This window comes from Numida meleagris, chromosome 1 (genome assembly GCF_002078875.1).
Source record: "Numida meleagris isolate 19003 breed g44 Domestic line chromosome 1, NumMel1.0, whole genome shotgun sequence".
NCBI lineage: Eukaryota > Metazoa > Chordata > Aves > Galliformes > Numididae > Numida > Numida meleagris.
The window spans coordinates 65,370,232-65,386,188 of NC_034409.1; the positions used below are offsets into that span (position 1 = coordinate 65,370,232).

The 15,957-nt window shown below is 39.9% G+C and overlaps 1 protein-coding gene across 13 annotated transcripts in view; it reads left to right on the forward strand.

Moving 5' to 3' along the window:
* PLEKHA5 (pleckstrin homology domain containing A5) overlaps window positions 1-9,694 on the forward strand; it is a 164,769-nt gene extending 155,075 nt beyond the window's left edge. For 9 of the 13 annotated variants that reach the window (XM_021391011.1, XM_021391051.1, XM_021391029.1 and 6 more), the window contains 5 exons: window positions 134-292; window positions 1,607-1,734; window positions 2,572-2,717; window positions 3,848-3,932; window positions 6,761-9,694. In XM_021391011.1, the coding sequence (XP_021246686.1) occupies window positions 134-292; window positions 1,607-1,734; window positions 2,572-2,717; window positions 3,848-3,932; window positions 6,761-6,779 (537 nt within the window). In that variant the 3' untranslated portion in view covers window positions 6,780-9,694. Of the gene's footprint in view, window positions 1-133; window positions 293-1,606; window positions 1,735-2,571; window positions 2,718-3,847; window positions 3,953-6,760 lie in introns of all 13 variants that reach the window. The other 4 variants (XM_021391019.1, XM_021391108.1, XM_021391117.1 and 1 more) reach the window with 2 other exon arrangements.

The following is a 15,957-nucleotide window of genomic DNA, read 5'->3' on the forward strand; positions in this document are numbered from 1 at the left end:
AGTGGAATGTCACATAAAAAACTGTTTTGAGTTAAGATGCTTAAGGTTTTCACGCAGCTTTCTTAGCGCTCGGACCTGACGCTGTAATAACTTTGTTAAGAACAAATGTCTGTATATCAATTTTGTTCTACAGAATCGAAAAAAGGATGATACTGTATCTAGTCACATAAAGGAATTAGAGAGCACCAGTAAAGATAATAATTTGAAACAAAATAATGAAAGTCCTGAAGAAGAAATAGTGCAACTAAAACATGATGGAGAACAAGAACATAATTCAGTTTTTACTAAAGAGGTACTAAACTGTCCTTAATTGAACTGTTCATCAGCCTATCTTGCAGTAGAAAAATATTTTTAACCGCAGACAGCAGAGTATAGGAAATCAAGCAAAATTCCTTTTTCTTGGAAGATTAGCATATCTTACTGTATTTTAAAAATGTTATGTAAAGTCGTGCAAAATTGTATCAGATCTGTCGATAGCCTAGAGATTGAATTTTCTTGTATATACAGTATTCCTAAATTTCATTTTAATTTCCTCTTAACTGTATTTAATTTCACAGTAATTTTGTCTGTTCTTGTCTTGATTGACCAGAAAATTTAAAAAATATATGGCCTTTATTTCTTTGGGTTTGGAAAGAAACCAAGTGCTGATGCATCTTTAATAACCATTGATCTGTGTGGTTTTTGATGGTCGTTTTATACACCTGACTTTTTTCTGTGGCTGGCTTTAGTGCACCAAGCACTGTGCAGGACGCAGCATAAAGCTGATGCAGCAGTTCTGTAGTCTGTGCTGTTTGGTCATCAGATAGATTGATTTCTATCTTGAAACAGTCTCGGGCTCAATTAGCAGTGAGTTACCTCTGTATTTCTGGTAGTGAAGTGCCCTAAAGACTCAGCAAAAGCAGGCTGTCTGTGAAGAACAGATTACTAGAAGTGTTTCCACGTAATCATATCCTCCTCAGAGTGTCATATTTTTTAAAGCTCCTTACATATACATTCTTTTTTTCTGTTTCAGTATGTATCTTTCATTAATCTCTCATTGCTTTTATTTTTTCCATTCCTTTTTCCTTTCCCTTTCCTATTTTATATTTGGGTTTTTTGTTTTTTTTTTAGAATGTTATAAAATCAAATAGCTAGCATTTGTTATTCTTCTTCTAGAACACTTTCTATTGAGAGTTGCTTTATGTTAAGTATGCAAACCCCTTAAAAGTGTATTACATAATATGCTAATATTGGTCCTAGCTAATCAAACCTTTAAGAGCAGTATTCAAGCTCATTAGCCAAGTGCTGCAGTTGCTGGAATCTTTGGCATTGTGCAGAGAGGGATAGCATACAAAACCAAGGCAGGCTGCAGTCCAAAGAGTTCAGATACATTCTGGAAGTAATTAAGCCAAGCCCTACCCATTGGCTCTGGTATAAGTTTCAGGATAACTCTATTAACCTGAATGGTATTGATAAAAATTTCTTAAGTTATGTAATTCTAAGTTACTAAGTATACATGATGGCAAAATTTGTCTGTTAATAAAACTGTTTCCTGGTACTGTATTTCTTATCTACCACTTAGTGTGTGTTACTGCTTTTGGTTTCATGATTTCAATTTTTTTTATAGCTGACAAAAACCGATGATTTTTTATCAGATACACATGTTGTATCTGACTCAAAAGAAGTGAATAATGAAGAGAAAGCAGAAAAGGAAAAGAATAATAAAGTGGAAGAAACACATGATGGCGATATAAGGTAAAAATAAAACAAGATGTTCAAAGGCTATTTTAAACTTGCATATTGTATTTATTAGTTGAACGTACCAAGCAACTAATGAAATACTGTCATAAATACTTCTAAGGTATATTTATATGTTTTGGAGTGGTTTACGTATAGAGAAATCCAGTGAGAAACCTGCAGGGGGTCAGTAAGAGGTAATGAATTGGTGCGAGGGGCCATGTTTATTCTCAGGTACCGCCCAAGTAACAGAATATATTCATGATTCTTGCTTTGTGTTACAAAATGTATTTAGTAATGTCAGTCCATGCTCTGTATCAGTTTAATATGAAACCTTCAGCCAGGGCTTCTGTAGCAAGCTCTTTAACACTGGCGTTAAAGAAAGCACTGCATTTACAGACGGGTTGAACAGTTTACTTAATACCTCCTGCTTTTTTGACCATTACTTGACAGTTTAGGAGTATTGCAGAACTAGACCAATACTGTGTATCGGATATTTCTCTTTAATGATTCCTAACGTTACTGTAAGCTGTGTGGATTCTCCAGTTTCACAGCTGATCCTGAGTTCTTACATTAGATATAACTTTCTCACAGCATACTTCATCAAAACAGGTATCACACAGCAGGAACCTGTATGAGTATGCAAAGGAAAGGAATTCAGTTTCTGGCATATGGTTTTTTTAAGTCTAACTGTACGCGGTAGAAGGATTTGAAAATATGTATTTAACTTCTATTACACAACACAAACTCACCATCTATTAACAAAAGAAAATTAAATTGTAACTCCTATACTTAGTGGTTAACACTTGAAATTAAGTTAGAGAGTTCTAAATGCTGTGTTTTTTTTTCCGTCAGCTTGCAGAGTGTGACCACAGTTGCAAACCACAAACCCAAAACCAGTTTAGAAGAAAGTGAAGTAGTTAGTGTTCAACAGCAAAAAGGAATTATTTCTTCATTTGAATTAGCAGCACAGTCTTCAAAAGGAAATCAGGCAACAGCAGGTACGGAAAAGAGTTTGACTGAAACGTAAGAAACATAAGTTAGGTGGTACACATGTAAAACTTCATTTCATTGTGATGATGTCTTTTGATGCTCAAAAACCCTTGCGAATTGAGAAGTGCTGAGCTAGTCTGAATATTAAGTATATGTTTTTACAACGTAGAGAAAAGTAGTTTCCCACTGGGTAACTACAGAAATTCCATTTTTCTGAGGTTTTAATGTAGATTTTGTGGTTGCATTTAATTCAGGGAAATAAATGACTATTGCCAAAAATTGAGTCATACTGTAGTTATTGGTTGGAGCAAATCCCTCGCTCTTTATCTTATAGAACAGTATCTCAATCCTGGTTATGTTTGAACTATTTGCTCTCACCTCCTGGCTAATGGATAGCCCCAGGATCTGAACAGTGAACCACAATTTGCTCATGGTTTCAGACACAGGAACAGATGAAGAAACAGAAGATGTTAGCTGATGGGTAGAAAGACCGGTCGTGTACTTTGCAAGAACAAAAAGCTGGAAAAAAGCAAAACTATGTGCAAAGAAAAAAAGGAGAGGAAGAAGATGATTATAGATTTTAAGATATCATTAGGATGTTCGGTGATGAGAGTGGTTAAGTAAGCCAGATAGTTCAATGTATGGATATGAAAGGTGAGCTGAACCTTTGCAGTGCAGTCAGCGATTTTTTCTGTGACTTGATAATCAAAACCAGAACTTGTAAATGGACTCTGTAGCGCCAAGCAGAATAACAAAAACTTAGTTAATCCGAGCTGGGATATAAAGATGGGTCTGAAAGTATCCCGAGTTGTTAAACTGTACGTATTTTTTCCTCTGGCATAACACATCAGTATTCATGTGTCTGTTGTTTGCTCCTGAGATGATCTACTAGTTGTGTATAGGCCTGAGTCTTTTCTGAGGTGTTTTCTTTCTTAAAGGAAATGATCCTTGTGGACAACAGCTGTGCTCACTGTGCTGATCTGATTTTAAGTCTTAACTTGTGTAACTTCCATTTGGTTCTGCTTGTATCGATTATGGCTTGAAATAGTGATTTTCAAGCTTACATTTACTATGTAAGCCAGCTAGCTTTTGCCTTGTGTAACTTGTTTTCTTGTTTATCTTGCTGTATGACTCGCAGTGAAAAGTCTGCCTTCTTCACCAGAATCGTCATTGTCACCAGCTTCATCTACACAACCACAGCTCACAGAAGGATCACATTTCATGTGTGTATAGTTACAGAGAAGTACGTCTTTTTTCCCACCCCTCCTGCCATTTTTCTAATGCTGTTCTGAGTGTATGTATTGTAGTTGTCTTTGAGAAGCATCTCTAGACAGTACTTGGCAAGACAAAGGTATCTACAGCGTTGAATATAAACTAACCAGAAAGCAAAACAAGTAAACATATTGACTTGCTTGCAAGTAATGTGCTCTGTAGTCAAATACAAAGAGAAAGGACTAATTGGCTTATTTTGCCACAAGTGGCAGGATAATAGCCCTTTGAATTACATGAGAGACCTAGGCTGTTACAGAGCAGATAGACGGTTAAGCTGCCAGCATTGGTGCTCAGGTGCAAATGAATCTTGCTGCTTCCATCTGGGCAGCTGGAATTAGATCTCTTAGTGATGCATTGGAGGGAATAGTGTAATAGTCCAAAGAGTTTATGGCTTAGGACATGGATGAGTGAGGCATGGCAAGCAGGAAGGAAGAAAATGGAGAGTGAATGAAACGTAACAGTTACCAAACTGTTGTGGAGGCTTTTTCCATTTCTATAGGGATAGCCCTACTGAGTATTCTTCCCCTGTCTCAGGTGATTTCTAGGAAGTTAGAAAGCATGAGTTCGGATGATTTACGTGTTCTTACCTGTAGTGCTACCAGCTCAATAAATGGAATTGGAAATACAAGGAAACATAATTGTTTGTACAGGTGTTTAAAGAAACCAGCATGATACTTACCTGAACGCTACAGCACTTTGCCAGCATTTAAAACAATCAACATTTCTTTGTTGTCAGGAAGTACCTATTTAAGTAGGCTTTCTGCTACAGGAATGAGCTTGGTTTCAACAATAATGTCAAATGCCATAGTTAATCCCAAAGTTAAACGTAGGAAACTTTATGTTTGAGACTTTTCAGTCTTTTAGCATGGGGAGATCTGAAAATGCGTTTTGTTATTTATTGCCCTAACCTGTATTGCCAAGCTTTCATCTTAGTAAAATTAGACATTAATCAACATAAACACTTTATCCTGCATGAATTATGTGCAGGAATCTGTTAATACAGATTATTTTCTCCTTTTTCTCCATTTGCTTAAAAAGATTGTATTCCATACTGACACCAGTGTTGCTCACTTTCTGCTGGATGCAGTCCATCATTTTGAAATTTGGTTTGGACTCTTGTACTTTCATTTAAAAATAACTGGCACTATTCAATTTTTTCCTGGAAATTTGTGTTAAAGATTTTAATTTCACTGTATAAATGCTGATGCATTTATATGCATTTTGTTCTGAACTAGAACAAACTTGAGCCTGTCGCTTTCAGGGTAGTGATGTGATTGAAACCGCGCTGCTGAATTCCTGCTGTAGCCACAGCACAGCTGTCTTGACAGGGGAAGCAACCTGCAGCTTCACCAGAGTTTTTTTTTCAGGTTGCATTAAGTTGTTTTTACCCCTTGTCATCAGTTCCAGCCATCAGTTCAGCAAAGTCCTTTTAATTATTTATGCTAAACATGAGACTAGCCAAAGTGAAGCGCTCACACAGTGATCTGCTTTGTAATGGAACAACTAACCCTTGACATCCCTCAGCGTGTTGTAACCTCGCAGGTAGCATGTAGCTACAACATTTCCATGTTAAGTGTGATGCTACAACACTTAGAATTGCACTGTTATGCTTGTGGCAAAACAGTGCATCTGGGCTGGTGGTTGTAAAACTATTGCTCTGCTCATATATGCACCACCATAACAAAGTAAAATAAATTATACCCCTTTGGGCTGCTTAGTGTTTGAATTGAGCTGAAAAAGCTATTCAACTATGTGCATGTGCTCTCCACCTTTCCCTGGTGCACTTGATGCCCCTGTTGGCTGTTGGCTCAGAGTTCCAAAGCACATTCATGCCTTGAGCTGGGCGTGGTGTATATAGGTGTAAGGAGCGTAGTCTGCTTGTCTGCAGTAGTTACTGCCCCTTCCCCTCTGCGCTGCCGTTCCGGTGTTGTGCAACGCTGAAAGATATGTGCAAGAGCTTGGTGTCTCTCAAATGCAAGAAATCCTGGGTGCTAGAGGGCTGCAAGATCAGTCCTGTTCCATTGTGGCATCTGGAAAATGTACGGTAGATCTCAGAGAATCGTGAGGTAATACCTATATTTGGCTTGCACGGTCAATTAGTAAAACGATACTCTGGGCACAGGGCCAGGAGAATTTGGCGTAGGAAACTGGTGGCATAGGATATTCTCGGACTAAGGAAAACCCATTAACACGAAGCTACTTTCTTTGTTAGGGCCCTTGCTTTGCAGAGGCACGTTCTGACATTGTTACATTTTAAGCATCGTATTCAAGTGGAGTAGCGGAGGGATAATGAAAAGTTAGCAGCGCCTGGATCTAAAGCTCAGAAACACTTTCCCTAACGAACTGCTAACAGCTATTTGTAGAAGTCCTTTCAGTACTAACCAGAAGGCAGCAAGCCCGGGGCTGAGCGCGGGAACTCCAGCACGCTCCCGGTGTTGCTGCCAACGCAGCGCGGTCCTTTGCCGCTGTCTCTGGTTTTATGTGGAAAATGTTCGGAGCCGGCCACGTCCAACAAGATAAAACTCTCGGGACAAGGGCGTTTTCCTAGCTGTGTAAAGGTGAAAAAATTTTACTTTTGCTTCTCGCTGTCAAAGAGTTTTCAGGAAAGCTGATTTTGGAAACAGCTTATTTCTGAGGTACTGTGTTATGTTCTACATCAGTGATAACTGCTGCTAGGATGAGGTCAGGCGTTCCGTGCTGTGTTTAATCCCAGGAGTTGTGTTATACAATATTCTGTTGTTGCTAAAGTACGGTAACCTAACCTGTGTCTGTCTTCCAGCGCTGATGGCTTCTGTTGAAACAATTCATGCCTGAGCTGTATGGACCTGACCTATGGAAATGTGAGAAGATATTGTACAGTATATTTTAAATCTATGAAATTCATAGTTCTGATGCTTTTGGCCACAGAGCATCATTTTATCACTTCCTGGAAAATGTTTATTCCAGGAGAGCTTTAAATGGCCCATATGTACACTCAACAACCTTCAGATTGTTCTCCTGATACCAGCTTGCTGCTATGATTTCTGTGCACATAAAATAAAGGCTCTTTCCAGTGTGCGGCCTATAGTCAGAACTTTATTTCCCAGAATTTTATGTTCTTTTAAATATGGATCACATAAGTTACTTTTTTGCTTCTTTTAGATGCATAACTCAGTTAATTTTACATATCACCACTAAAACCCTGTTTTACACTTTTTAAACGCTACAATTTATTGTTTTAACATTTTATTTGTAAAATTTTTATATATATATATATACATATAGATATATTTAAAATGTGCCATTTTTATTATTGCTTAGTAAAAGATGTCCTGTTCCTGCTGTAATTATTTCTTGGTCAGGTTGCAATGTCAGCAGTTACTGCCACACTTCTGTCAACATATGCGTTAATGTCAGTGCTTACTTTTACTTAAATAAAATGGAGTGTAGGTACTTTGAGGTACTGGGCTTTTCTTTGTTGGGTTAGAGTGTGTACAGCAATAAGCAGGTTCTCAATCCAGTACTTAGTTTGTGTACAAATGTAATTATGTTCATTGTATATATATTATACAATGAGCACATGCGATGTAAGTAAAGAAGCCACTTACTGTTCAGATAAGAATGTTCATATCTCATTTCTTTTATATCATATTAAATAAATGTTGATGTTCTTAAGGACTTGTATGGTTAGTATTTCTTCCAGCAAGCAGATGTCATACAGCATATTCCACCTTTTGATGTGGGGAGTGCAACAATCTTATCTCATTGGCGACATCACCTGTCAACCAGAGTAGCATGACAGACTCTTAAGATTCCAGTCTTCCTCTACGGGAAAGAATAAGGCTGCAACGGACAACAAAAAGACAACGTGAGATTGAGATGCAAGAAATACAGGTTCAGCTCCTGACTCTCCCAAGCTTGTATCGTGATGTTGGAATAATCACTTAGTCATTCTGTGTGCTTCCATTTCCTGCCTGTTTATTTGAGACGGAATAGCCTGCCTTGCTGAGGTGTGGCGAGTAGTAATTCAATATCTGGAAATGTTGAATGCCACATTCAGCAGGGTTAAGGCGAGACGTATGATGATTCCTTGAGGCTTTGACATCTGCAAAGCATCTTCTAGAAACCCAAAGAAAACCCAAGGCCATTTGTCAAGTGTCATCATCCTGCAGATGTTGCTGGCTTCACTTCTCCATCTTACGCAGCTGTCTGAATTTGCCTGAGACAGGAGGTTTAGGAAAGAATGATGAAAAATGAAATGATTTAAAGGGCAAGCTTTTGAATCTAAGATGTAAGGCTAAGAAACCTTTTAAAGATTCAAGCAACCGCTGTGTGCTTCGGTGCATGTGCGTGCCATAAGTAGTAAGGAAAGTTTCCTAAGAAGGCAACTGCCAGCTCTCATTGTGCTCTTTTTATCACACAAATCATAGCCCATTCAAGTTAATCTTAAGGTACTAGAGGCTGTATAATTCATTGTGCTTTTCCAAAGAGGAGTGCCTGAAATTGACACATGGTTTGAAATTAACCCCTTATCATTACCACCTTAAGAAGGAGGTTGTGTTCACTGTACATTTCTGCCTTTCCCAGCTCTGCTCTCGGTTCTTCCTGGGGCTTTATGCCACAAAGTCACAGAGCACACTGTCTACTTATTGCTCTGCCTTTTTCTTTGAAAAGCAGAGAACTGGGAGGCAGAAATTAGCAGTGGAGCTTGGAGGGTCATAGTGAAAGAGGTGGCGGAAGGAAAAGAGATGAATCACGATGCAGGCAGATGGCACGCAGCTGAAAGTTTGACCAAGTAGCCCTTCCTCTTTTTTTGGAACAGGAGCCCCAGATTAGCACACCCTTCCATCCAAAATGCAGAGCAAACCGGAGGAATGTGATTTTTATAGCTCAGCCAACTGAGGTTTAAGTTCAGTGGCATCACTGGAACACCTGGGGCAAGACAAATATAACACACCCTGTTCCCTCCCTAACTCTTACAGAAAGGGCTGTTCAGCTGTCAAGCTTTGCAATCTCTTTCTGTCCTCGCTGCCAAAAAAAAGATTTGCAACCAATAAAGGAAAGAATGACTAAGTGGTTTTTGGACATTTGTAGATCTTGTCTGTGTTTGAAGGAGCTGTCAGTTCAATGCGTCTGCACAGCACGGGCAGATTATGCTGAACTTTGGGGGAGCGTGGGAGAATTTGCAAGTTTTTGGTGGTGTAACTGTTGGCAGAGATGGCAAACGTGAATGGTGCAGGAATGCAGTCATGCTCACAGAACGTAACTTCACTTCCTGTGGGCACTTGCAGCGAAGACTTGCCGTTTCTTTGGGTGCTCTATCTTTTTGTCTTATGGAAAAGAATTAATGGCTTTGTGTTCTCACAGAGCATTTACTGTCTTTTACCTCATCAGAATAACTCATCCCAGTGATCGTACTCTGAGATACAGAAATATCAGAATACCGATACTGTCAGCTTTCAAACATCTATTTTAAGTTTGTATCTAGGATATTTTTATATTTCTGATTGCTTTATTGGCTATTGCACTGACACTTGTATATACAGAACATGTACTTTTTTTCAAAAGCGAGAGTCCTTAGGAATAATGCAACATGTTCTCTACAGATGTTCATGCTTTTCAGAACCAATTACATCTATTTTTGTCCTCTGTTCACCATTTGCATTGTTCCAAGACTACTAGAGAATGTGATTCTTTTCACTCCCTTAATAAAGTGACATAACTCAAAAAGTTATGGTTGGTGTCTTGGCAGTTTTTGTATGTCGTGGACTGTCTGACAGAGCAAGGCCCCAGCGGGCAGCTGAAGCCCAACCTTTGTACGTGCTATTACTGAGGAGGGAGAAGTAATCTTCATTTAATAATTCCTTATAAATGTCTGTCATGAAACGGATACAATAAAGTCCAATTTTCATGAGATAAGAAAACATGAAAAGCAGTTTGTTTTTATCTGAATTGCTTTAACTGGACAGTCTGGGAAGGAATCCTTGCTCACCCTGTTGGATCCACGAGGTGTAGAAACCAGGAGTATGTACGCAAAGAATTTTTGTGCGTTACACTGGTATCAATAGGTGTTTTCAATTCTCCAGTATTTAGACGGATGGGTTAGGTTATATCCTGGGAGAGCAAAGGAGAGTGGAAGGTCTTTAATCATGGTGGTGCTTGGTGGCTTTTGCGTCAAACTTCACATTGTGCTGTAACAACAAGGTCAATTCTTTTCTAATAAAACCACAAATAGTACTCATTCAGATCTCAGAAATGGGCCGCCATGTCTTTTCTGCCCATTACATTTTTGTCTTTGTGATCCTGGACTCTGCTATATTTATTTCCTGAAGTTATTCTAGGGTTTGAATTGTCAGTTAAAATGCTATTTTCCATCTTTTAGGAAGTTGACTTTTAAATGGCCTACGAACAAATTCCCTATACCTGGCATTAATCGTACATATGAAACAGCTTCATTTAACTTTTTTAAAGATGCATGTGAAGATGACAAAGCAACATCTGGCCTTCATTTCTTCTAAAGAGCGGTATATATATACTTGCAGTTGTATCCTTGGAGCTGCTCAGCTTGTCCATATGGGAACACTGAAGAAGCTGCTACAAAATAAAATAGAATATACTCTGGTGTCTGAAAGCAAATGTCTGGCCCAAAGCAAAGGCTAAAAGCAGCTGTTTTCTGAACTTGACACGCACAACTTATTACCCAGCTGTTCCAGATGTGTCAATATTCAAATGTTACTTACGGAACGAAGCTCTTGGTAGTTTCTGGAGATGTTTCTCCATTGCGTCCTATGCCAAGGAAAATGTTTTTAAAGGCCTGCATAAATCCATTAGCTGGCTGTTGTTGTGAAGCTGCAGGCAACTCGTAATTGTAGCTGCGAGTAAGTAACATCACCACGGTGGCTGATGATTGATTCATGTCGCGGTCTTGCTATGGATGTGTTTAAAGGCAGTATTTAGGCTGGGTTCTTCTGTTTGGAATAAAAGAAAAGGCTATAGGCAATTGGTGCTGTTTCCAGTGGACTGCCATAGAGAATAACAGGACAAAAACAGATGTGATCTCATTAACTTCTTTATTGCTGAATCCAAACCTAAAAGGAGGAATTGATTTTTTTGTCAAATTCTATCCAGACCCCTATTCTATGGAGCAGGGATACTTCAAAGAATTTCAGACTAAAAATGGAAACACCCTCTTCCTCTTCTGAAGGTGAAATCAGTGTGGTTTAAAATTAAAAAAAAAAAAAAATTGCAGGCCCTGCAGATTCAACTTTATACATTGAAAAAGCAAAATTTACTCATGACTTAGAAATTCACTGCTGAAAACTTCCGAAAAATACCATTTTTCATCTAGTGGTTTTCATGAATCACAGTCAAGTGACTGCAGAACCCTCTTTTGCAATCTTAAATGTACTCCTTCAGCCTAATGTGTAAAATGTTCTTTTCTTCTATGGAAAAATAATGCCTTGTCCATACAGCAGCCATTCCTAAAGAAGCACAGGGACAACCGAATCCAGGTCACCAGTTTCCTTCTTGAAACTGCAAAAAAGTTTGGGTGGTTCACACATTGAAGGCTTGAAAAGTATCATGTGAGGCATCCCACGTTTCTAAGGAACTTGCACATCAGCATCCCTTCTTTTCTAGGAAATAGAACCTATTTGGGAGGAAAAAGAAAAAAAAAAAACGTTTTTCAAAGCGCCAGTCACATTGCTAGAAACCAAATGAGTAGACAGAGTAGACTACAAAGAAGAAGACAGAAATTTCAGAAAACTGCCATTAATTGACAAGAGAACATTTCAAAGTGATTGCAAAAAGAAAAAGCTGCAAAATTCAGCAACACTCAACTCAAAAATGTTGCCCTGTCACAATAGGAATTTCTGCTCAGGCTTGACACTGACTGCACACGTAGCGGACCGCTCTGTGCACTGTGCAGCTTTCTTCTTGGAAAAATCCCAAGAACGAGCGAGGAAGCTGTTTCTGATGTCTTAGCTTTTAAGATAAATTATTTTTGAATATTTTCATGCTCACCCATCAGTTTTGGAAAGAGCTATTAGTGGCTATTTCTCTTTTTAAGCACTGTAAAGATCTTATCTGGACAGGGGAAGAAAGGAAAAACAGCTGAACTTTCTGATGAATGTTTTCTGATGTTTCTGACTGATGATTTTTATGTTTGATTTCTTGCCTGGGAGCTGTCTCAGAGGCTTTGCACACGCAGGGGCTGGTATGGCACTAACGGGAACTTGTGTGTGAGTGAGGACTGCCTGAAGCGGGCATTCTTGAGCAAGGAGATTGCTTGGAAACCTGCAAGTGTTTGATCGGAAGCGCCTTTAAAAAACATTTGGCTGTTTTCTTATCAACACAGCTCCAGTATTCTGTAACTCCTGGTTCCAGTGCATCTTGCCTACAAATAATGCATATTGTAATAAATGCAAAACGCCAGGATAATGAATGAGATACTGACTGTTATTTGCAAGGCGGTAGTTTCGGAAGAATCAGCCTCAACCATTGAGCAAATTGTGTTGGTCAAGAATTGGCTTATGCTCCAGCTGCAACACTGGGAGAATGATCCTCGCTTATATAATCTGATTCTTTGGGTTTATGGGGGGATAATTACTCTAAACTCACAGAATTTTATGTAAACCTTTTCTTTCATGATCTTAAAGCTATTCCATTCTGTGTAATCTGCAAAATACAACGTAGCTGAGCTTTGTTTCATTAACTATCCTGAATTTAGGACAGGGAAGACGAGAGGTTGTGACTTTTTGGTCATTTTTATCTCATTAAAATTGTACGGCCCCCAAGAAACGCAGTAAGGTCACGTTTGTAAAAGGTGGGAGTCCAAAGCCTTGCTTTGAGCATTGCCTATTTCAGAGGAGCGCCCTGCATGAATTATCATACATCTTTCCCCAGTGAGGCTGTTCCAGGCTAAAGCACTTAAGTTATTTCACCTTGGAGCAAAACCCCCACCTTTACATTTTCAGGCAACTAATCACAGGCAGCCTGAGATCTCTGTACAGCTGATAGCTCTAAACTATTGGGAGGGTGATTGTATACATGTGCGAATCCGAGATATATCCTGAGCACTCCGCACTTGACAGATGGTTCCCAAACCCTCCGATGCTGTAACTGCATCTTTGTCTGAACGCAGCTATCTGGCTTTCAGATACCCTCTTCCAATAGCAATAGGGGTGCATCCTGCTGGTTTTAAAGGTGCCCGGCGAGCTGGGTTCTTGTTTTGAAGAGTGCTGCAAGCAATCAATATTACTGCAGCACAAGGCTGTCCCTCACACAGCCCTCCCTTTTTCCTGCAGCTTTCAGTAGGCACAAAAACAGCGCTACTACCTGTTGGCCTTCACACAGAAGCAGCCAGTCCATGCTTATTTCCATCTCCGGAGAGGTACGCTGTGCTAATGAGGGAAACAGAAGACGAAAGGCGCATCCACTGCAGTCCAAGTTCAAGTACACGCTGAAGGACCCTAAAGAACAGAGGCAGCTGCTGCTGCCGCCTTCCCGCTCTGGCTTTCCTCCTTTTTTTCCTCCTTTTTCCTCACTGCCTCTGCTTTTGTCCCGGTGGCGTGGTTGCCATTGTGTAGAAGTTTTAGGGGATGAAAGCGAATGATTGCTGATGGGTGACATGATAGCGTTAAAATGCAAAAGCAGATTGGTTCTAATAGTGAGTGACATAGTAGCCCTGAAAAAGCAAGCGGAGGTGGCACAATAGGCTTAGAGCGACCGCCACAAGCAGAAGTGACTGACAAAAGAAACTGCAACACACAAATACCAATATGCGTCTAAGAAGCCCTGGTGCTAAAATGGCCAGATCTGTCCGATGGCTTGTGCTCTGGGAAAGTGTGTAGCTCGCAGGCCCAGCTGCAGCCCAGGCCGCTGGGCTGCCACCTCAGCAACACGGGGTGTCCCGCTCCTCGGCCTCTCTGGGAATCTGGGTGCCGAGCACGCGCAGGAAATCTGGGATTACAAACTTGTCTGAACTTTTCACAGCCAGACATTAACATGCGTATGCAGCAGCCTGTATGTAAATGATGTTATCTGAGCTGTTTTATGCATGCGTTTCCAGGATAAGAAAGGAGATTTCTTTGTGTGAACTAATTACCTGCTAAGAAAAAAATTAGAGCCTTTTTAATGTTAATGCCAGGCTGTATTTTTATTAACCTCCATACTCAGTGATCCAGTGCTGTATGTTTATTGTGTATTTTCAAATATTAAGGGCTTGATACTTGAAACGACATGAAAGAAGTTCCCAATGTGACTTTGCATAAGCAGGTTTCCTTGTGGGGTTGTAGCCACACCTCAGAGCCTTTTTTTTTGCCCATAAAACAGGGTCGCTTTACCAATGATAAAGAGACTTTTAAATGTATTGCTGCCTAATCTTGCACCGCAACTGTTAAAGGCAAGTGGGCAATCATACTAAACTGGAACTACAGGAGTACTGCTGAGCAGAGAATCGTAGGATCATAGAATCGTTTGAGTTGGAAGGGACCCTTAAAGGTCATCTAGTCTGACTCCCCTGCAGTGAACAGGGACACCCACAGCTCGATCAGAGCCCAGTCCAGCCTGACCTGGAGTGTCCCCAGAGATGGGGCATCCACTGCATCTCTGGGCAACCTGTTCCAGTGCCTCACCACCCATACTGTAAAAATACATTCTTTGCCAAATCTGGAGTCTCTCACAATCAAAGCAAGAGAGTTCATGTTCACGTAGCAGAGCTGAGCCCAAAGTGGATGAGCCATTTTGGCTTCAGGTGGACAGCTTGTACAATGAAAAGTGAAACATACCCCTGCTGCAAGCGTTATGTCAGGAGATCATCTGTGCAAAAGGCCAATCTCCTGTGGCTACCACATCTCAGCCAAAATTCAGCATGTTACTCATTAATACTATAATGAGATAAGGGATGAGGGGAGTAACTCTCAAATATTTCATATTTTGATACATGTATAATTTTTAAACCAGTATTTATTTTATCATACTTTTTTAAGCATGATAGAAACTGGGTTAAGTTTATACTTTTTTTTTTTTATCATATAGCATAAGTTGTTAATGATAAGTTATATGTAATGGAAAGGACTGAGCAAGTAGTATTCCACAGCAAGTTACCACAGTCCAGTGCAGGTGGTGGACTGAGATCACCCAGAGCTATCACAGGAAGTCCCACAATCTCACTGTATCAGTATGGAAAAAATCTCCAAGACATGTGCTAATGCAACAAAACTGAAAGACAAGTGCTTCATGGTTGCTGATCCAGCGCTTTAGCCATGTCAAAATAAATCAGGGGTGAGAGGGAGAACAGGTTTTGGTTGGTTGGTTGGTTGGTTGGTTTGTTCTATCGAGTTCCACTTTAAGCTGGCTGCTTTGCTGCCTCTTTACTTGGAACTTGTGTCTGTGAAACTGGAAAGGGACCCCCACTGAGGAACGTTTGTGTAAGATCAGGAAGCGGGGCTCAAAGTAGCAGGGAGAAGAGAAACTGTGACTTGAAGTGGGGCCAAACGGATTTTCCTTGGAAGAAATGAGACAAAGGAGGTCATCGCTCTGCAAAGCTGATACCTTGACACCTCTCAGTGCCTGAGTTACACTTGTTATAGAATACATGCCTCTTCATTGTGCCTCTCACACCAGCACAACCTAAATCAAATAGCTTTCTCAACTTGTCATCCACACTTTGATCTGAAAGACTTGTCTGTACACTTGAATTGTTATAAGGCACGCCACCTTGAAAATCAGACCTTTTTCACCTTGCTCTAAACTGTGTTATAATAAAAATGTTTCCCATATTTTCCAGGCTTTAAATAACTGAATCCACTTTTCACCAAGACAAAACAAACACTTGGCATTGCCAAACTCATTCAGAAATTCAACTCTGAAGATAGTGGTTCTGATAAACTGTTTGGCTAAATTTAACATGACGCAAAACCTCTGCCGTTGGTTCTGATGCACCAAGCAGAGCATTCTTAGCAGCTTGTGTAACAACAGCTTTCAGTGAAGGGTTCA